Raw genomic sequence first — 24,182 nt, 5'->3', positions numbered from 1 at the left:
GATCTCACACCTGCTTTGCTGGTAATAGGATGGTCTTTAAGCCCCCAAGAGATCACAGCAAAGCGTGTGTGTGTGTGTGTTTGTGTGTGTGTGTTAACAAAAGTGTTAGCTCATATTTGTGTATGTGGGGGTTTGAGAGCTCACGTGCATCAGTGTGTCAGTCCGGTTACACGCACACTAATGTGCACTTATCTGTCTCAAAAGAGTGTGTGTGTGTGTGTGTGTGTGTGTGTGTGTGTGTGTGTGTGTATTTTATCTAGTCTTAGTTGAGACTCTAAGAGTCAGAGTATAATCCACAGTAATCTGATCACATCCTGTGCTAGATTAACTCAGATAGGAGTCAAGGGGTTCTCACAAACATGTACATACACACACACCCATCCACACACACACACACACACACACACACATACACTCCGAGGAGTGCGAGACACACATCCATAAATAGATGTAACCCAAACCCCTGAATATTATACAGATTAATGTAAGAAATGCATTTGAACATAACATGTCTTATGTACATGTTACAATGGAATGCAATAGATCCAAACTCAGGCCAAAACTGGTTTTGCTTTCAGTGTAAATCCAGATTAGACCATGTTTCTGATACAACACGCAGAGCCAATGATCTGATTTGCTCTGCGGGATTAATTCATCCCAAAATCCCTCCAAGAGACGGCAGCACAGTACAGGACATTAGGCATCCAGTGCAACAAGTGAGTAAGCACACAGTGATTTCAGTGGACATTTCAGTGAGCACCATATCATCACGATTCGCTACACTGTTTTGTATTACACTATTGTGGTTTAAGATTGTTTCATGCCCAAGGACTGCTGAAAACAGTGCTGCTGCTTTGTTTTTGAACTGGGAAAGATCCCTGCTAAATTAATTGTAATTATTGATTAAACAAAAATAAGACTGATTCTACAGCAGCTCCATGAGACTGTAATCCATTACTGTACTGTACAACAGTTTTGTAGGTATTGGGCAAATCAAAATGGATCTTGGAGGATATTCAAAAGTCAGAAATGTACCGATATCACCAATAACAAGAATGTAAAGTTGCTGGTTTTCAATGAGCGTGTTGTTCTACAGAATGTACAGTAACATATGCAGTTTGGTGAAGGCTTTCACCCACCGGGCAGTGTACAGCAGCGGGTGCTGTTCGTGATCAGAGGAAAGCCCCTTCAAGTGGATGGCTCAGGTTCAAGCCCTTGTGACAGCCAGCATCTGTCCTGCCGAAGTGTCCTCAAGCAAGACGCTGAATCCAGATCAGCTCCAGGCTTGGCACTAGATGAGCTGTGCCTGACCTTTAACGTCCCTCAGGAGTGAACAGAGAACTGTCCCCACAAGGGTGACATGGTAATATCACAATGTCCATACAGCGCTGGTTGTCCCAGAGAGAAGCAAACCACAGTCACATGACTTTAAATGACAGGAAGTCATGCAAAACTGAACTACCAGTCAAAAGAGCACAGAGTCGCAAATCCCCTGAAATCTACCGAGAAAATATACTCACCTTTTCTCAATTGCCTTTTACTAGCATCTCTAGTCTGATCGTTTTACTTTGCAAGGGAAACCATCAATGCACCGTGGCCTTTATCAGATTTGCTATGGAATGCACAACACAGATCTTTCAAATGTGAATGCAAAATACACCTAAATGCAAAATTTAACAGCATTCACTGCAAAAATAATTCTGTATTAAATTCCTGGACAAATCAACTGCCGTTACAGCTGAGTATAAATAATTCATTCTCATTAAACACTCTCTATGCTTTAATGTAAAGCACAGACAAAGATTTTATCATCGCCCGAAGCCTTAACTTCTCCAGACTTGACCCAGGAATGAACTCCAAGAAACCAGGAGTCGACGACCAACAAATCACCACACAAGAAGAGAAAGGACGCTGAACAAAGATAAGCGCCTATAATTTATGTTTCATTGTGAAGTCAGGGGGAAACATTTCACTCTTATTAATGTTAGTGGCTTAAGAGCCATTACGCTTGTGCGGCTAAAAACAAGGCCATACAGTTTACCACAGGACAACAACACAATAATCTTTAAGAAATTGAAACATGATCATAAAAACAATTGAAAATCCGTCTAGATATTTAACCAGCTCCAAATTGGTGACTTCCAATCAAACCTCAATTTGGCTCCGATCTCTAATTGGACTTAAAATCATGTATCTGAATTAGGCATAACTGTCAAATACTGTCAAATAGTATTTGCTGGAAGACAACAACTAATTACAACCCACCAGCATTGTCTCCAGTGCGGTAATCCAACCCCTAATATATGTATATTGGGAGATAAAAGAAAAATTGGGAGACGCTGCATGAATTTTGCACCAGAGTGACGATTCTATCCCGGATCCAGGCTCCCTGCGGCGATGCTTTGTCTCTGGCTCGCACTACAGGTCGTTGCAGTTTATCCTGTTTATCCAGGAATCTAGAACAATTTTCTCTCCTCTTTAATCATGGCTTGACGTTCTCGGGACACACACATGCAGGAACACACGCACGCACACACAGTCGTCTGGCAGTAGTTCAACACGAGCGAAAGGATGAAAGGAGCAAAAGAAGCTTGTTAATGAATCAAGTCTTAAAAAACAGCCATAACTGGGACGTAGTTAGACACAGAGGAGGTGGGAGGATGTAGAGGAAGGGTTTTAGCATTTGTGGTAATTTTGTTGTGTCTACTCTCCCAGCAAAGCTTTCCAGCAGTTGGTTGTTGAAATTTAGCCCGACTGACTTACCCTGACTGTCCATGGCAGCAAGCCTAGGAATAAAACTGTTAAATCACACATGACTTAACCTCTCACCTCAAACACCTCCTCTGATTTATCCTTACTTGATTTCATTTTTGAATGCATCTCATCCCCCGCCTCCTCCACTCACTTCTCTCTCCACAGCTCTTTGTCATGTTCCGACGTCTCCTCTCCCCTCCGATACTTCAAGATGCTGCAATATCCAAGCTCTTTACACTCACGTGAGACCATGCTGCTCAAGTGAGACCATGCTGCTTTGGCTCGAAGTCTCTCAATAAAGGCCAGGCCAGGCCAGAATTTCGGGAACTCCTTTTAATTGATCTAACTGCTCCTTCTAAACACTGCTGAAGGGAAATGTCACAGTTGAACATTATGGCCATGGCTGATTAATCCTGTGTGTCATCACACAGTCATGCTAGATGAAATGGAAATAAGACAACAGATACAAGAAACAGAGCAAAGGGATGCAGTAGTCTCATTGATTAATTATTTAATTATTTACTGATGCAGCTCACTGCTTCTCTCGGCTCTTATTGTTTTGGTGATTTACAGTATGTAAGGTTTCTTTAACTCACATTTTTTTTACATTAGCTATGTATGCAAAAGTTGAGGGACCAAAGGCACATTTGTGTACAAACTTAGGTAAATTAAAGTCCTTAAAAACAAAAACAACCAAGGCCTGGCATCGACACCAGTCAGCCTCTTCTTTTCAGTACAATGACATTTGTACAGTGAAGCAAAAAAGAAAAAGAAACTCACAGACAGAGGGCTGGAGACAGAAACAGCGACAGAAAAATTGCTCAGTCAGATAAATAAATGAACGCGCCCTTTCTTTCAGCGCTGAAAGAGAGTGAGGCTTTAAGTTGTGAGTCAAACAACCCTGGAATAAAAATAACACGCAGTACTGCACACTGTCTATTGCTCTGACACTTAATACGATATGACAAAGGGGGAAAGTTGTCACACAAACTCTCTCTCTCTCTCTCTCAAACACACAGACACACACAAACGACGTCCAGCTGATGCATGGCTGCGGATGCCTGCCCTGCGTTAAAAAAAGTGGAAACAAAATCAGTCCATAATCAAACGTCGAACAAGAGAGAAGGGGCGGGTGGGCAGATCAACAAAAAGATGGGAGAGGGGCTGTTTGTAAAATCCACAAGATTTTGACCCTGAGGCAACATTAACTTGACTTACTTGAGAATTCAAAGTGCACAAAGCAAACTGTGACAAGTCTCACCAGGGTGAGAGAGAGAGAGAGAGAGAGAGAGAGAGAGAGAGAAAGAGAGAGCCAGAGAAAGAGAGAGCCAGAGAGAGAGAGCCAGAGAGAGAGAAAGAGAGAGTAGGAGAGATAGAGAGGGAGAGGCTCAGGGGGTGTAAGACTCAATGGAGCAATTGTGTATGCTGGCCGCCTTCCCAAAACCCCATCTGCACCCCCCACACACACACACACAGAGAGAGAGAGACACACTTGCACGCGCGCACACACACACACACACTTGCACCCACGCACACTCACTCACACACGCACACACTTAAAATCAGATCACACACAGCAAAAAAACCCAACTAATTATCCTCAGTTCATGCATTCTTGTTTATCACCCGCTGAGGCTGGTGACGTCTGAAGTGTAGTCTCTCAATCTGCTGCCCAGAGGCAAACCAGTGACTTGGTTAACTTCAACCACATTGCAAAAATAAAAAAAGGTTTATGGACAGATTGTTTGCTGGAAACACAGTTGTGTATCTTTCACTGTTTTGTCAATTATTAGATGACAAAGGGATGTACTTAAAGGGCCTATGTTTTAAACATTACAGGTTCATCATTTTAATTTGGGGTCTACCAGAATAGGTTTACATGCTGTAATGTTCAAAATACATTATTTGTCTCATACTGTATAATTGTCCAGCTCCTGAAGTCAATGCGAAAGTGCCTTATAGGCCTGTATTCTCTGGAATGACCAGCAGAGGTTGCCTCCATTGGTTGCAAATAAGAAAATGACTACTTCCCACTTGATCTATAATGCCAGTAAACATTATCCTGAGGAGCTATAGTCTCATTTTCTAGTTTCACAGTTTTCTTCAATACAACATGATGTTCATTTTTGTAAATTATGGTCTATTTAGAGTAAAATGGACAATAAAGAACAGTATGCATTGGGGCGTGGATATTTTCACTGAAGCAAAAAGGATTTGTTGTATCTAATTTGATAATCGCTTCATTGGGCAGAAATACCAAAAATGTCACAGCTGCATCTTCCTGTCAAGATTCACAAGTTTTCTTTACCCTATGCAATAGCAACTTTTATATTTCGGGCCCATACAGAAAAAAGAAAATGATAAGCAGTTTTCTTTATATTTTTATGGCAACAATATGCAGGTCAGGTGATGGAGTACAGAAAGTAACCAAGTCTGCATCAGGGGGGAGCAGGGTTAGACGGATGAACCTATAAAACAGAGTACTTTGACACATGAGACTTCCTAACAGTTGTATTTCCTAACAGCAGATGATTTACATTAGTTGACATTTTAGCGCATGTCCCACACACACTGCTATTAAAAAGGGGGAAGGTAGGAAAACATTTTGACACAGAGTTTCACTGAAAGACTAAATCCACCGTTACGCAACACGATAAGCAGTTATTGGCCAAGGTATTTATTGACTAGAGATATGTTGCTGTATTTTTTTCTTTGACGTTCGTGCAGTCCACTCTCATATTCTGGGTCAGGTTTGGGCTTGATTCATTTCAAATTCACTTACTACATGCTAATAAAAGAGGAGGCCGGGGAATGTTGAAGGCCTTACAGAGTAACAGTGAGCATCAAATATTTATGTGGACAACAGAGAGAGGTCATTTGAAGAATGACTAGAACATGCAAGTATAAACTACGAGGGTCTCTTATTCACAAATTAAGATAATGTTTAGTTTGTCGCAGCCATAATTTTTGTATCAAGCTGAAAATTAGGAATTTAGTTTCTAAATTCTAAATTTTTTTTACCCATAATCCACCAAACTGGTAATTGTTCTCTAATTAACTGATGCTTTAGCATACATAATAAAAGTACAATTTCCCTTAAACCCAAGGTGATTAAGGCAATTAAGCTGTAAAAAATGTACAGCGAGTTATAAAACAACATATTACATTCCTTCAGAAACAATGAAATATACAAATATACATATTGCATACATTTGTCCAAATTAAACTTATTTTCGTAAAACAATGACCTTTGTCGTGTTTGACCAAGTCATGACAATTAATAAGTAAAATGATTCGTGAGGTCTGTTCACCAAGCCCAAGAAATTCATCTGCCTCCCCGTCGATCAGTGATGGTTCAACAGGCACAATAAATAGAGCTCAGGTTCATGGTGTCAGTTACATGTACCGTTGTGTCACACACACACACACACACACACACACACACACACACACACACACACACACACACACACACACACACACACACACACACACACACACACACACACACACACACACACACACACACACACACACACACACACACACACACACACACACACACACACACACACACACACACACACACACACAGGTTCAGAGGGGCAGAGATAGGTCCCTCTGTGTTTCTGTCGAGGAGTTCACAAGGACATGAAAGAGATGGATAAAAATTGGGAACAAATTCAATAGAATAGAAAATGGAAAGCTGGCGAGAACAGCTGATTGTTGACAGAACCACTGAGGTAGGAAGAAATGGGGATGGGACACAGCCCAATAAGTCACTGCAGTTATCATGTGCTTTTCATCATTCCAACTGAATTAAAATATGATCCATTATATGCTGAAGACGTAGCACTCTGACCAGACTAAAAACAAAAATGTCCAATTTCCGTTCCTAAAATCGTTTGTCAAATTTTCACCTGGCGGTAATAATGATGATTCAGCATTGTGGAAGCTGCTCATTCCCCTGCTGTTAGACAGCAGGAGATTGAGATATAATTTGAACAAATGACTCCATATAATTGGCCAGGTTCAAATTCAATTTTCATAAAAGGAGGGGAGGCGCTGCTGGAGACACGAAAAGAGGAAATCCAAAATGAGATGAGGAAAGATGGGGGAGGAGAAAAAAAGTGGGGGGGGGTGAGTCAAGTGCTGAATCATCTGAGTGGGTCAGCAGAAGCAAAATGTAGATCAGGATGGTGACTCCTTCATCAACCATAGCAGTGGTGATTACTACTGCCAGAAATGTTCCTTCTTTCTTTAAGAGAATCTAAATGATGGAAGTGCTTTACTTTAATTGTTTAGAACATGGTAATGGGGATGACTTGGGAAAATTACAGCTCCTGATGTATTTTGAAGACAATATGAGGGGGTTTGAACAAAAAAAGGCACAAAGATCAAAATAACTTACAGGGCTGAAACCGTTACACTGCACATTACCTCATACCTCATACCGTGTGTGTGTGTGTGTGTGTGTGTGTGTGTGTGTGTGTGTGTGTGTGTGTGCGTGTGTGTGTGTGTGTGGTACAGGAATGAGCTTTAAATCTATAAATATTTTCTTTCCCATACAAGGTTTAGTGCAAGCCAGCAGGAGGGTGCATTTTTTTCGTGAATGGGTATCACATGTGGATGTGGGCAATGGTGATAAGCAAACGCTGCAGTGTGTGTGTGTGTGTGTGTGTGTGTGTGTGTGTGTGTGTGTGTGTGTGTGTGTGTGTACGTGTGTATGTGTATGTGTGCGTGTGTACGTGTGTGTGTGTGTGTATGTGTGTTTAGGCTGAACCAAAGCCAACATTTACAGTCTCTCAGTTTCCTCTACATGACCATGTTGAATGTGTTGCATCATTGTTTATGTAAATTCAAGACTGAATGTTGAAATGTAGACATGTAACCTTTGCTCTACATTTTAAAAGTCTACATACACATTATTACTTCTCATACACATCAATTGCTAAACTGAGCACACGTGCAAGCGCTGGATTCTAACTCGCACTGTGGGAGGATGAACTAATGGATGTCGTCACAATCCTGTTTGGACATAAACAAGACTTGTTCCATCCTTGGCCCAGCACCAATAACATCCTCTAAAATCACCAATGCAGCCTTTCAGTCATGCAGCCTGTACACAGTGCTACAGATCAGCAGGTCAGATCTATGATTACTGTTGGAATAAAATCTATGATTATCCAATGGGAATTATTCCAACAGTAATGTACGAATGTTGGTGACAAAACTTGACTGCTGAAACATGCTGCAGGATGTCCTGAAATCAAAGTCACGTACTCATTGAGAAAGGGGGAGTGTGGAGATGCAGCATTGCGATGATATGATACATTTGGTGGGACGAGCAAGAGACAGATGGAAATCAAACCTCAGGTCTTTAATCAAAGACCATATCTTTTAAAACTGTCTGGTTTTCTGTTTTTTCCAAGCCCAATCTGAGATGATACCCTGATGACATCACTATGGCATTATCAGGGTTGCTTTCTCAGACTTGATAGTACCAAGTGACAACAAGTGAACTGGTCTTTATGTGTAAATGAGGTGTAAGATTTGATGGACTGCTCCTTTACTCAACAAACACTGGTTTCTAAACACTTGTTTTTTTGTGCGTTGGTGTAGTATTCTTTTTGTCCATCATGAACACATCTGGTACTGGTTGTGCTGTTTGATGCGAGTGTGTCATGTTTCTGTGTGTTATAGAACAGACTTTCAGCTGGAAACATGGCAGGTTTGTGTCACAGAAGGGGAGCAGATGTGAGACTTTTAATGAAGGTTAATTACACACTCAAGCTCTTGTTCTGCAACTTTTCTGAAACCATTTTGTATCTATTCATGTATGTTTAGTCATGGCAGAGGGCCTCTGAAACAGCTTTGCAAAGTGCATGTCTCATTTTGAGACTGTTTAAGTAAAACAGACGGTGACATATTATTATCGAGCCATTGTTATGGACGGTCTGAAAGTACAGGGGTGTGCTCTGGTTTCAAGGTGCATTGTACATAGTTATATTCAATAATCATAAATGGTTGGCAGTGGCACATTTGAAAAGGATGCTTATCATTGTATTATACCTGTGAAATGCAAAAAGCCAGAAAAATGGCTTAATATTACATAGGATAAGTAAAGAATGCAGCATGATGCTGCACTATGCAGCACACAGAACAACTGCAAACAACTGTATTTCTTTGAAAGGACGGTCCAATTACACTTAAAAGTGTAAACCCAGCAGAATAACTGCTGAGGATATTGTGGTTCCTGCTCCAACAGTTAAAAAAAAAGAGTAAAACTCAGCAATGTAAATGTAATGTGATGCATATGTTGGATCTATTAACAGTCTGCTTCCCCCCCGACAGTGCCAGTACAGCAAAACAGTCCAAACAACAGACAGCAGAATCAGACATTACTACACTGGGTGTGTGCTGACACGAATACAGTCCATATGTAGCCAAATGTCTGACTGCGTGGATGTGAACATTACTGGAAATCTGGTTGATTTAGAATTTTGAGCTGTAGTTAAGAGCTGATCTTTACCTTAATCATGCCACAATGTGTCACAACAAATAAAGGCAGCAAAATACAAGAATCTAAATCTGCTACAAATTGAGTTATTAAGTGAACAGTCACAGAGAAACACAGAGCAACAGTGCAATAACAGAGTTTGATCCCATTTCTAGCGTGTCTCTGTTTCTTGGAAACGTGAGAACTGTAAGTAATAGAGTGTGAGAGCTCAGTTATCTGCCAACAACAGAAACAGAAACAACACAGACTTCAGTTCAGCAGGAATACAAATTCTCTGGTGCCACAATTTATCTCAATCCTGCCATTTCAGCTTAGAAAGTTTGATTTCATTTGGCTTCGGTCATACATTTTAATCAGCTGGCTGACACGAAGCATTGCACGCAGCCATCGTTACTCGCTGTTTACGGCTCCGGATCCTTGTGCTGCTCTTACACATTGGTGGGTAATTCATTCACGGGCAGGGTGCGATGGTGAACTCTGACCTGTGAGAATCTCAAGACGCTGAGGTGAGATGCACTGTCAGGAACACACAACGCTGACAGAAAGCAGACTGTACAATGTCACAGTCCATGCATTTACAAATACAGAGAGTGATACAAAGCCCGACAGTCTATCATACGGTACTCTTTCACGAAGTTCCCCTCGCAGCTGGCTGTACCTGCGTGTGTAAAGTGTATGATTGGCCGCATCTCCAGCGTGACGTTACGCTCCAGGTCATAATGACATGCAGCAGAGAGAGCATGAAACAATCCATTTTAAAACCAAACCCAAGATTAGTTGTCGGATGGTTTAGCTATTCTTAGCCCATCTTGATGGGGTCCAACACAATCACTCCTGCTCCACCCCCACCAGGAAGAAAGCACAGATAAATCAAACCTACCTTTTAAGGCAGAAATGCAGAGCCACAGAAAAAGGCATGAGGCCCTGTTGGCCCGAGAGCACATGATACGCTGTTACTCTCTTTATGTCTGTGGTTTCTAAAACTGTGGGTTAGGGCCCCAAAGTGGGTCACAGGCCTGTTCCTGGCGTATCTGTACATGACAAGAATAATGCGTTTCGGTTACTGTGTTTTCCTAATTGGCTCCCTGGGTAATCAGCTGACTGATTCAAAAGAACGAGCTATCTAAATTTAAAATATAAAAAAAACAAATAGTTTAACAAAGCAAGAATGACCAGCGAAGAGGGGGAAAAAGTGTGCTTGTGAAAGACAGGAACACACAAGAAAAAGCAAATAAGCACAGGAGAAGGGAAATAGAAGGAAAAGAAAGGGTGGAAGAGAGGAAGGGTAAAAGTGCATTACCATATGGCCTGTTGGAGAGTTTAACATAAATAAGCCCTGAGTCAGGGGACTGAACACACACACACACACACACACACACACACACACACACACACACACACACACACACACACACACACACACACACACACACACACACACACACACACACACACACACACACACACACACACACACACACACACACACACACACACACACACACACACACACACACACACACAGTTGGTTTTTTTCAATACGGATGTGAGGGATGCATTCATGATGTTGATGTGCTAAAAGACTGAGGCTTAAGCTACAAACCCAGACAAGCCAGAGCTAATCACACTCGCTGAGGGTCCATGTAGAGAGAAAGATGAAATAGAAAGAACGGCATTGTTCTTGTATTGCAAAATAAAGCTATTTAGTCGCAGTTGTATAATACAATAAATAAAATATTAGACTTAATTAACTTAATCATAAACAGCATGAACCCTTTATTTATCTGCTTAGCTTACACGACCTATACTTTATTTTTTTATTTGATGTGCTTTGTGTTTTTCTTTTTTTTTTAATACCGTCGATAATTATATTTAATCAATTATTAGTTATGCACTTTTTTCTTTAAAGCTGCTTCAGTGCACAAAGAGAAATGCAGGGGAAAATCTTACAAACTATTAAAAAAAATGTAAAAAAATAAATAAAAACACGGGCTGCCGGTTAGTTCAGTTGGTAGCACCCGCGCCCCACCGGAGGCTGGAGTCCTCCTGCAGCGGCCATGGGTTTGACTCCGACTCTGGCCACCGACTCTGGCTCCGACTCTGGCCACTATGTCCTCCCAACCCCCCCCCCCCCCCCTCCGCCCCCCGTTTCCTGTATTCACTATGAACTATCAATAAAGCATAAAAAATATCTCTAAAAAAAACAAGTATAGTGAGGTTAAAATAGAGAGGTTTGATGGAAACGAGGGCGGCGCAATGAAGAGTGTCGTGGTGACTCACTTTCGTCCGCTGCTGCGACACTCGGCTCTGGCGCTCAACATTGGATCAGTACTTCTGAACCAGGCACTGCTGAGACCCTGCTGCCCGGCATGACTCAGTCTCTGGCCAACAGAATAATGAAGTATGAAAGGGCCCCTTGCCTGGTTCCTGCTAGTTAGGACGACACACTAATGTCCTAACTTACCTCAAGACAGGAGCACACAATGAACTCAATTTCTTACTCATTATCATATGGCCAGTATAGGGAACCTAAACACAGTCAATTATCTTTAAAAATGTCGCTATAGTAGAGAAGTCCGCTTTGAATACGTTTCAGTATTTGCCGCTAAGCTGCAAACTGCTCATTGGCAGCAGTGGTATTCCTGAGTGAACTGACGGGTGCAGCTGCTTATTTGCAGTAACAAAGAATTTCCTACCATAAATCACTTTACATGAAGTCATACAATTACAACTGGCGCAGGCTCTACAGTCCTGAGGCAGCAGAATTAGCCTGGCATTGGAGGAAACACTGTTACACATAAACCTCTGCACAGAGGACGTCTGGACAGAGTCGGAGTTAAAATGGAGGGTTTATGTTAAAGCAGAGGCGGGCATACTTTACTTGTATGTTAAATTTGTAAATGCATGTGTCTATTTTTACAGAACGGCCTCGACTGAGGTTTCTGTCACCGGGGGAATATGCAATACAGTAGCAGTCTGTTTTTAAACACCAGACTATTCGCTGACTATTTACTTCTGCAAATGATTTGACTCTTAGGGTTTTTTCCAACAGAATTTCAACCACTTGGACAGATGTCTCCTACTCATGGTGCACTCAAGCTTCTTTTTTCCCCACTACAGATATTCGAGTCATCCAGGTCCGACGCAGCAACTTTTAAAAATGTTGTGTTGCCAAATACAGTAATAAGTTGGCATATAAACGCTTAACAGTCTGAGATGCAAACACAAAATTCCTAAAACTGCTGACGTGTCCCTGAGAGGAGAGACGAGGCCACAGGAAAAGCTGGCAAAGTGGGAGGACATGCTGTGGTCAAAAAACACCCACACACACGCACACACACACACAAACACACCAAGGCACTCTAATTATTTTATCCACTTGTATCCATTTGGTTGTGATGCTTACTCATACAGAATGTAAATCGCTGATCATGTTCCAGTGACGAGTTCGACTTTAGACAGTAAGTCATTCAAACCTCCATTCACACTGATTCTTCCTTGTTGTAAACTGGAAAAAGCCAGTAGAGCTAAGTCTGCAACTCTGCAACTCTGCTTCCTGAAACCTATTTCAACATCTTGTAAAAAAAAAAGAAAAGAAAAGGAGACTTTACAAGCTTTTGCTTTACTAGTATTGGCCAATAATATTATTAACTTATCTGTAGATTTGGCAACTTTTTAAGTGTTTGGAGTGTTTTTTTATTTCAGTCAGCTGTTAACAAGAGTGAAAAATGGTGACGAGGCAAAAAAAGAAAATCTTTGCTCATTTATCCTGACAGGCGGACACCAGAACCTGAGGTTTATGATTAATACCACCAAGTAACAGAATAGGCTGAGGAGCCATGCCAAGTTTATGCGGCCTCTAATCACTTCAATGAAAAATTGATGGTGCAACTGGTGCAGAGACTTCATAAAGCAAAGAAGAAAAGGCACATATGAAACTGAAGAAACGTGTGGAAGACAAAGTAGATCACAAATAGCGTGTGTTAACTGTGTTTTTTGGTAGACTAATCTCACAAGATAGCTGAAACAACCAGTTCATTAATGAATGGACAGGATGAGATGCAGTGTGACAAGTTAACACCTCCCACTAGACCAGTGTTAAAAAAATCTGTCTTCCCACCACTTTGGCACAAGGCCAGACAATATTTGGAAATTTTTTCCATTTCAAAAATCACTTAGAGTTGCTGAGTTTCATCTCCAAAGTGAGTTTGCGGTGCTGCTGCGATCACCATTAAACCCACCTAATGGACTGGCCCTCGTCCATACCTTCTCTGAAGCCTTTCAGTATTATCTTTCATGAATCATGTATGAAATAATACTTAACATCTGAAATAAAGTAGAGATTGTGTCATGCACCAAACATTGTATTTTACCGTTTGATTTCCTTTGTTGGCAGAAGTGATTATATACTAAAGTAATTTCTTACTATTGTGTTCTAATTTTTTTTATCCAGCCCAGAGGGAATGTAAAAAAAAGAAAAAAGAAAAAGAGATAGAGTATATAAAGATAAACCTATATTGACACGGAGGCCAGTGCACAAAGTTGTCATCGGGATTCTGTGGCCCACATGTGACACATCCACACACATCTACTGTGAATGTTTCCGGGGGAGGATGAGGTTGGTGGACAGGATGCCTGTTTTCATGTGCCTCAATCCACTCTACATTGTATTTGCTTTGTCACTTTGCGATAACAAATAGCTGAGAGTAGGGTGGATGGAGCATCCAGACAGAGACATTGTATCCTTCAAAAGACAGGTTGATCAAAAGTATTCCCTGTAGAGCTTATGGTGAAATAGGCTGTTTGTATTCAGAACTTTAAAAATGTGAAAGATAAAGAGCAATTTCAACTTCAAATTATAGCAAACGCAACATTCTTTTTGCTTGGCCAGCCCATCATCTCTTGCAAGGGTAGATCTTAACTTTTTTTTCCTTATTTTTTAAAAAGAAAATGAACATTAAAAAAAGGATTAGAGTAGTGAGTTCTGAAAATGACTTTCGGTTTGGACCTAAAATTGTAAAAAGCTTGAAGAGTCCATGTTACATTACCTTGCTAATAATACAAAAATAATTACACTATAACAAGCTTTATATTTTGTAAATATTACACATAACACCTATTTTATTGTCTCCCAAATGTGTGTGTATTGGACGAATCGAGTGGTCACACCTGCACTAAAAGTTCAGCTGGTTTAATTGGCTCAAGATGAATAAAAACCCTGAGATTGCAGAGCCACCGGCTACATTCAAATCAGCAGCGTGGGAACATTTTGGTTACACTTGTCATTTGTTTAATGATTTCAATGTCCTTGCCACAAACAGGGCACATGCAAATCACCATGACCACCTCTGCTTCACATCAGCCCTCCTTTAATATTTTTGCATGATAACCGGAACACAGATTTCTGCCGACCTGAGTTCTGAGGACAACGACTTCCAAGTTATAACACAGCCACAATAGTTTGTCTCAGTGACAAATTGAATAAAAGAGGGCTGCTCCGTTTTGCTCCGTGTGAAGGGGGAAAAAAACAGATCTTTGAATTGCTCGTCTCAGCGCTTGTCCCTTGAACAAAAGAAAGCTTTATCCATTTCAACTTTTCTATGAATGCACGTCGTCTGACAGGGAAGAAAATCATCATGAGAATAAAATAATGCAGTTTGCCGCACACGCACAGATGCATGTATGTTTAACCACAAGGAACCAACTAATGACCAAAAGAGACGGAAAGAGACTAAATTAACTCAGTAAAAACTGGACTTCTGCTTTCCACAGGTGAGCATGAAGTCCAGCAAAATGACAGCTTCATATCAAAATATATAAACTATTTTATAAAGGCCAACCTAAACATTTTGTCTTCATTCTTGGCAATGTCGCAGTCTATTTGCTGGTATCTCCACAGCTGTCTGTCTGTTCACCACGGCTGGTCAGTCATTTGGATTCAGGGCTGGTAGATCAGAACTAACTCCCTCTGACTGGAGGAAGTAAACGCTGCCAGACCCGACACAACTCACCACTCTCCCATTTTGGATTCAGCCACTCTCTTTTTCTAAACCCCCCCCCCCCCCCCCCCCCCCCCCCCCCCCCCCCCCCCCAGATCTCATAATGTTCCACCTTTACTATCGCCAGTCCCATACTTTCTTTTTCAAAATTACAGTAATTGATTTTGTTTCCTATGCGCTACCGTCCTTGTTGCAAGGACTGTCTAGACTTATGTTCTCGAGTGCCATAGATACTTACATACCTGCACAAGCAGGAAAATGGTATGCTTTACTGTTCATTTTTGGTGCAAGAGAAAAAAAAAGGCTCTTTATTTGTGCTTGACACCCCCCACCCCACTTCACTACGTTACTGTTTTAAACTTCTAGTTTAAACAAGCAAATTTCAATCAACATGAATAAACCATCTTGGATTTGGGGAAGTTATAGAGAGCAACTGTCCCTATTTTCCGACATTTCATGTACAAATCAATTAATCCATCCACTGAAAAAACATTCGGCAGATTAACCAATGGTGAAAATAATAAGAACTTGCAAGATTACTGTTGTAAATGGCTAGCCATCAAATAAACACATTAATAATATGTTCCATACAGTCTAGAAGGTGGGCTTGTGGTCCAAACTCTTTAAAAATTACAGTATCGCTCTAACTGCAGTCCGATGCACAGGACTGCAACGTCAGAGATTGACAGCTTTCCCCCCAGACACACACGTACTACTGTCCTTTGAGCAAGGCACTCCCCCGCCCGAGTGGAGCAGCCCTTTCTGAACAACACTGCCTTTCTCCTGGGCCTCCCGGCCATGAAATTGTGCAACACTAAAGTGACAGTGAATCTGCTCCTTGGTTTAAAAGAGGGTTTTCATTAAACTACAACCCTTGAAAAACAGAGACCCAAATATTTTTCGTATCCCTAGCTGAGCATCTGTCAGATTTGATCTTTATCAAAAACACTGTTAATACAAAACTAAGAATTCAGTACCTGGGGGTACTCCAGCTTAATTCAAGCCTTTTATTGATTAAGTGTTTTGCTCTGTGGAGCTGCATTTAGTTAGTTAGCAATAATGGATCTGCTTGCTGGCTGAAATGACAATGTATTCTGGCATTATAAACATATTGACCTGCCAAGGCCTCAAGTGGTTCCAAAGCCACAGGTTTATTTGCTAGATTACCGTACTGTAGTTACACAACTTGAGTAAAACAGTGTGTGGGTGTGTGTGCGCGTGTGTGCGCGTGTGCACGTGTGTTTGTAAGCATGCATGTGCAGTCCTGACTTTGCTGAAATCATGCAGATACAGAGACGTGTGCAGACTCCTGTGCTCCAGGAGCAGGGGTCAGCATTCACCTTGTTATGGACACTACACATTGAATAACAGGTCAGAGACAAAGCAGAGTCTAATCTACAACCATAATGCAATATCATCATTCTGCAGTCACTAAATGAAAAATGTTATATTCAAACATTTCAACAATTTCTGCTTTTACAACAGCAAAATGCTTTGAGGCAGTAAAGTCACACTAGGGTTCTCACACGATGAGAGACAGATGTATTGATAAAGCCATAGTTTGAAACATGCAGGGACAGGCAGAAGCTGAGCGCCCACAGCTCCAGATAACAGAGACTATAACTTTCACTCGTGATTTCTGGACCAGCCAGCATAATCAACTCTCTGAATCCCCCACTGAGACGATCCATTTTCTGCTCCTCCGCTCTTCAGCTTGCTGGAAGGAAAGCGCTGAATCATCTACCACCGACTAGAAACCAATCCAAACCTCTGGCTAATAACAACACACTGACAAATACTTGCAATTCAACACTGAGATCCACCTTTGGATGAAAGCTGAGCTCTGAATGTGTTTACTCCTTTCCTCATATACATTTTTATAAGAGACATGTGACACAGGATATCTCGACAAAAGCAGGCAACACACCTTATCCTAGGGGAAAAGAACCACACTGTTAACTACTTTGATAAATCCAATTATGCGTTAATGTAATTAACAGTCTATCCAGGGGCGGATCTACCGAGGTGGCATGGGGTGCCAGCTGCCACCCAAAATAAAAAAATGCTTGCCAATTCAGTTTTGGAAAATCAAAAAAGTTCAGAGAAAAGGACTTTATCCTGGAACATTGGCAACACTAAAAAGTGTAGCTTCAACAAGTATAATTGACACCATTTGTGAATGTAGTCTTTAAAGGTCTCTTACTTATGAGGCAGTTGTAACCATTAAAAAGCTTGCACTGACAGAATTACTGATGGCTTTGAATCTTATTTCACAAAACCTGTTGGGAAACATTGAGTTTGAAGCAAAAAAAAGGTCCATCCCTGCAACTATATATATAGCATTGCTCAAACAGCTGATAACTTTCTTAATAGAGTCTGTGTTTGTTGGTTCAGTGCCACCCTGCTCTAACTGCCATTTAGCTCCGCTCTCACACCACTGATTAGCAGGAAAAGTACACTGAACAGTGGGACGTTGGCTTCTTAAGAGCAGGCAGGAAAAAATCCCTCTGAGGTTCGTCCAACAAGGAAGACTTTAATGAGGCAACAGGCTTGTGTTTGCAACATTATCCTCCAGTGTACAACAACGCACTTACAGATACGTGGGTTTGTACCGAGTCCAGCTGCTGGGTGTCTCCCAAAGTTTTCTGTCATTCGAGATACCCACTGTGTGCTTTGTATGGAAGACGAGAAGAGGGGAAACTTCTCTTTCAGCCCATTAACTGTCCATCTGTTAGCTATACTGCTTATCTTTTAAGGGTCGGGGTTGGATGGGGAGCTGGAGCCAATCCCAGCTGACATTGGGACCTGTCCTTGGTTTACACCAATCTGTCTCAATATATCGAGATACAAACAACCACCCACGCTCACATTGACAGTGATGGGCAATTTATAGTCGCCTATGAACCAAACCTGCATGTCTTTAGACATTCCACACAGAAAGACCCAGCCTGTCCACCTCGTCTATCAACTACACATATACATGTACAAAATACACATTATGTGATTACATGAAAGGAGCAGACTCTTAGCAGTTACCATCATACAAATGTAGAAAGGTACAGTATTTCCAATTTTGAACCGATGCAAGGGGTTGAGAATATGAATTCATTTGACTATCATGAGCCTTGTTGCAAAGATTTCTAGTATGACAGTGACTTTATAAAATACCCATACTTGTGCTGAGTTTATCATATGAGAGAATGGACACATGGAAGCTCAAATCATTTCTTTTTACACGGCACATCAGTTAGAATTGAGGCCAGTAAACCTCAAAATGCGCAAGAACACCTTGTATCACTGTGTACACTAATTAAAGAGATACTTTCTCACTTATTGAAATTTCAGATCGAAGATATGTGAAAGGTTTTGTACAAAAGGTTTGCTCTTGACCGAGGGAGACACATGACATGTCAGTCCTTGTTTTATTGCCCTACCAAAAAACTTAAAGGAATATGTCAGGAATGGCAGAGTTCCTTTTTTGTGTGATGGCTTACAGGTATGGATACTGTGTTCAAAAAGTGTCTCTGAAGTTGGCACTCAGACAAGAGGGACACTCTTCCAAATGGGATACTTTTGAACTGATAATGCTATTTGGTGAGAGCTTTGAACTAAAGAACCACCACGTCATGGGTGTGTGCGTGTGTCAGTGTGTGTATGTGTGGGAGGGCCTGAATACATTGGTTGAGAGACTGAACTATGTATTTCAAAATACTGAGGGCCCAACTCCCCACTTACAAAAGCATCATAGCTGCCCACCGAGACTGCTTATTTATAGGGCCAAGAATTTAGTGCTACACCCCTGGGTAGAACCAACCCCTGGTACAGTAACTGTCCTTCAAGATTATTCATAAGTGGGAATTTGAATTAGCTGCCATGATAGCTCAGCTCAGAGTTGCTGGACTCTGAATTCCCCAAAATGCTTGTGGGGCAGAAAGGCTACGACGTGTAGCTTTGTGTGGTGTAAAGCTGGATTTCAGCAGTATCTGTGAACAGTAAGTGGGGCTTGTTGCTGAAATGTGCGCTACAAGTTTCTCTGTTAAAAATCCAACCACTGCTCAAGATTTTCTTTTTTCCTTTGCACCACTCAACACTAGGCAAATCGTCATAGGTCTAACTAATGAATGAAAGAACTCGTGAACCACACTTGGAACATGTTTGTCCATGTGTTGAAACCTATCAACATTGTTCCATAATTAGATTCACATAATTTCCAAATTTACATATCTGTCATCATGAGAAGTAACAAAATGAAAAGGGAAAGGAACAATAGGGAGGTCACTGAAGACCTGTGCATGACATTATTAGGAGATGATGTCAAGGGCACTAGCACTCAAAGTGTCCGTGGCAGTCGATTAAGTAGCCACTTACTCGACCAGCAGGACAGTGATTACGATACATGTTCAATAATAAATCATTCAAGTGATTTATTTATTTTTTAAATGTCACAAACATTCTCTGGTTCCAGACTCCCGAATGTGAAGATGTACTGTTTTTCTATAACAGTAAATTCTTTTGGTCAGATACATCAAGCAATGTGAAGACAAATTCCTTTTCACTAGCTTTAAATAAATGTTGACTGCAACCCTAAAAGGCAGAAAAAGAAATATCTGTAAAAAGGATGTACAGAAGCATAGGTATAAGGCATTGTTTAACACCTTTGAATTTGGTTTTACAATTGTCTCATTGGGTCTAGGTCCAGGGAATTGAGTCCATCTACGTTGAGCCTTGAGTGCTTTTGACAGGTTCACTAAATTATAGCTTCAACGTTTGCTTATTGACTTAAGAGAGAAATTGTTCAATGGGTCTTTCAAAGAAGAAGAAGGTGAGGTTGAAAACAACACTTTACCTGTGGTGCAGAACCACCTTTGTTTAAACAGATTATATCTCCCTCTGTGTAAAGACACTAGCCAGGTGCATCCGATCATCCCAACACCAGATTAATCCTGCCCACAAACCCACTCCAGAGAAAGTTGTTTATCACGAGTGTCACTTTGACCCCCTTACCACGCACGCACGCGCGCGCACACACACACACACACACACACACACACACACACACACACACACACACACACACACACACACACACACACACACACACACACACACACACACACACACACACACACACACACACACACACACACACACACACACACACACACACACACACACACACACAGCTATCAGCCTAATGGAAAAGTAAGAGGGCTGCTCTGGTTGACTGGAGCAAAGCAAACAAGGGGCAAAGATAGGGGCGAGACAAGAGACAGGTGGAACACGCACATGACCTTCTCGCACACCAACACATGCAAACACAACCAAATCTAGACGGGTTAATTGGGCAGTGTACACAACTGCTTGTGCAGAGGACGTCATACAGACAAACAGCAGGATACACACTGACATTTAGCACAAGCTGGATGGGCGCACACACACACACACACACACACACACACACACACACACACACACACACACACACACACACACACACACACACACACACACACACACACACACACACACACACACACACACACACACACACACACACACACACACACACAAACACACAGAGAAGATTGTCTACAACAGCAACATGTCTAACTCCTCTGATTAAAATTCACATATGACACTTTAACATGTGCAGGCCTGACATATAAAGATTCAAATTCATACCTTCATATACACCCCCAAGTCAATTTTACCAGCTACTATCATTATTACTAGTATAATTACTACTCTACTACATTATCACTAACTACTACTCTACTACTTGCAAACTTCTACTGACTTCTGGTACTTGTAGCGCGACAATAAAGTCCTATCAGTTGAAGAAGTTGCAGCAAACCAACTAATTGACACACAAACAGACAACAAACAAGAGATGTAGGAATAAACTGCTGTGTTGCTGAAGAAACAAATTGCTGGTGCACGCAGCTGAAACTGATGGTCTAACAGAACAGCGCCTTGCAATCCATCCAACCTTGGTGAAGTTTAAATGGTTCAGTTAGTGTCAAAACTGTTTAGTGGTGAGCTGTGTGGTCGTTTTGTGAGGCAGCAGTTTGTGATGCAGTTGAATTGTGCAGTTTATACCGACACGTGCCAGTAACAGGGCTGCTACTCACCTGTCAGGTCATTCTCAATGAATCATTTGCTCTATAAAACATCTGAAAATAAAGATTATTATAAAAAAACATGCTCAACAGTCTATTCAAAATAACAAATGTACTATCATTTCATAAAAGATCATAAAAGGAAAGGCAGATTTGTGAAGCTAGAGGCCTCACATGCTTAAACATTTAATCAGTTAATATATTTTTTTTTGTCAATTGACTAATTTGTTGCAACTGTAGTTTTTAATTGCAGTCCCTAATGATTGGTATAAATGGGACACCTGAAATATTAAAAACAATAGGTTGAATCTCTGAAACAGTTCCAACAGCAGGATGGTTTTTGTTTGCAGGACTGTTGAGTTACACAGTTAGTTTGAGCTCAGTGACGCGTTTCAAACGACTGAATGATTCCCCACAGCATCAGACACTCAACCTGGTCGCCACCACACTGAGTGTAAACCGAACCAAGGTTGGCTTTCCTTCCTCAAGGCAAAAGGAACAACAAGCGAATGTGAACTGGTGTCCTGACAGTCGAGCCGGCGTCTATCGGCACCACCACTTCCTGATCTCTGCTCGTGTCTAGGCAGCAGCCGCAGCTTGTGCTGACGCGCTCTACGGGCGACCCCCCCTCACACACACGCCCCCTCCACCCCCGGCCCTGCGAGCCAGGCCAGCTACCAATATTAATAACAATCCCTCGGCTTGCCTTCACTTCAACGCTGCTGTCGCATGAACCGGGCGCCGGGCGGCGGTTGACAGTCTGCCCGGTGCGGACGCGCTGCGCCCCGGGAAAAGGCGATCGCCGGCGCGGCGGGAGGTCTGTGCGCGCCGACCGGCGGCCAGCCTCGACAGCCCGCTGCCCTTGTCCGCACTCATCGCCAGCGAATCAATGCCTGCCCACTGATACTAGCAGGCCCCTTCATCTCGCCGCTCACAGCATCGGTGCAGCCGAAGAGGTAAAAGCCCCGAGGAGAGGCGAAGAGGCATCGCAGCCACAAATCACACCGCTGCATCTTCGCTTTGTCCCGCAGGGAGACGTCCACACGGACCCGCGGACGGAGCGCGGCGAGGGACACGGGGGACACGGGGGACACGGGGGACACGGGGGGGGGGGACCTACCTTTCGACTCAGCGCTGTCCCCGAGTAGAAGTAGTAGGCTATTCCCAACACCCACAGCACCGCAAAACATAACAATATCCTCGATTTCCTCCGCATGGCTGCCTCGGTCTTCGCCCGCCCGCCCGTGTGCGTGTGTCGGGTGGCGCTCCTCGGCTCGGCTCGGCTCCGGTCGGGCTGTGTCCGTGCGGGGCGCTTCGCCGTGCGGCTTCGGCAGGCTTCAGTCGGTCGGGGGGAGCGGAGGGAGCAGGAAGCAGCCAACCAACATCGGCGAGGTTAGAGGGCAAAGGCTAGCCGACTCTAATCCAATCAAACGCCGGCTCACGCAGCCCTGGAGGAGGGCCCGAGCTGGCTCTGCCTGCGAGTCGAGCCGTGCCGTGCCGTGCCGTGCGGCTCCGCGCTGCAGCCGAGGGGCGGGGGGTGGGGGCTGGGGACGGTGCCTGGAGGAAATGTGAAGTTGTAAAATGTCAGTAATGTGGCTGTGGGAGAGGAACTGTGATCATCGTGTTGTATGATTTCGCTGTCTGCTGTGGAGCCGCGTGTGCTCAGAGGAGCCACCGGGGGCGCCAGAGACACTGTAACCAGGGTTACATGGGATAAATCAAAGGCTTTGTCTTTCTCTGGTTCTCCTATCTAAACTAGATAAGGTACTTGTGATATTTTAGTTTCCTTTCCTTTTTCCATTTCCTGCCTCTTCCTGTTGCTTACTCTCCTGTTCAACCATGTGGTCAGGATGTGGCAAAGTAAACTTATACTGGGGAAGAGATATAAATCTGTATATGATATAAATATATAATTCTGTACATAAGTTAGTCTGATATGTTTTAGTATATATATATATATATATATATATATATATATATATATATATATATATATATATATATATATATATATAACTAGAGAGAGAGAGAGAGGTAAATCATATTTACAGTAATTGATCAATGGATTACTTATCGTCAGACAAATCTGCAGCTATATTGATAATCAAATTGTTCTTTGAATCAATTTGGATCAAACAGCACACAGTCCTGCGCTCCAACTTCTCAGCTGTGATCATTGGCTGCTTATCTCATGTGGACATCTTAATTGGACCAAACAAGAGGTTAATTGAGAGGAGTGTCAGTGGAGTCATGGAATTATAGATGTCCACTTGTCCTTGTCTCTCAGCACTTTAAGGGCTGCTCACCTACATTGACTCAAAACATGAGACTCAATTCTTGAGACTGGAAACAATAGTTGACAAAACATTCTCAGTTCATTTAGTATCTTTTGGTTTTTCGAATAAAGACAAAATGAGCATGACATTGCACTGAGGTTTAGGTGGATGGTGGGATGGATGGGCTTTTCGCCCTCTATTTAAATGATTCATCAAGAAAATAATCAGCAGAGGAGTCAATAATAACATGAAATGTTAGTTAGCAATAAGTAAAAGAACGAACCAAACTTTTACAAACTCGCAGCAGTCAACAGGAGCTTCTCAGCTCTTGATGTATGTACCACCTCTTCCTGAAGTGGGTCTGCTTATGCAGAGTCTCAGCAAATCATCTGCGTCACACTTCTGTTGTCAGACCAGTCTGGATCACACATGTCGGGTCCTGGAGTTGATTCGACAATTCAACTATTACCTCAGAATTACTGGACTCCCTGGGTTGGAGGGAAAATCTATGAAT

General features: G+C 42.2%; 1 protein-coding gene across 2 annotated transcripts in view; it reads right to left on the bottom strand.

Moving 5' to 3' along the window:
• The window catches only part of galnt2 (UDP-N-acetyl-alpha-D-galactosamine:polypeptide N-acetylgalactosaminyltransferase 2), a 42,833-nt gene extending 19,912 nt beyond the window's left edge, over positions 1-22,921 (bottom strand). Inside the window, exon 1 of one of the 2 annotated variants that reach the window (XM_035629095.2) lies at positions 22,513-22,921. In XM_035629095.2, coding sequence (XP_035484988.1) covers positions 22,513-22,608 — 96 coding nt within the window. In that variant the 5' untranslated portion in view covers positions 22,609-22,921. The remainder of the gene's footprint in view (positions 1-22,512) is intronic. The other variant, XM_035629096.2, reaches the window with a different exon arrangement.
• Positions 22,922-24,182: the final 1,261 nt, after the last annotated feature.

The sequence above is a fragment of the Scophthalmus maximus genome, chromosome 4 (assembly GCF_022379125.1).
Source record: "Scophthalmus maximus strain ysfricsl-2021 chromosome 4, ASM2237912v1, whole genome shotgun sequence".
Classification (NCBI taxonomy): Eukaryota; Metazoa; Chordata; class Actinopteri; order Pleuronectiformes; family Scophthalmidae; genus Scophthalmus; species Scophthalmus maximus.
The sequence above is the reverse complement of the archived record's forward strand: the minus strand, read 5'-3'. Positions and strand labels throughout refer to the sequence as shown.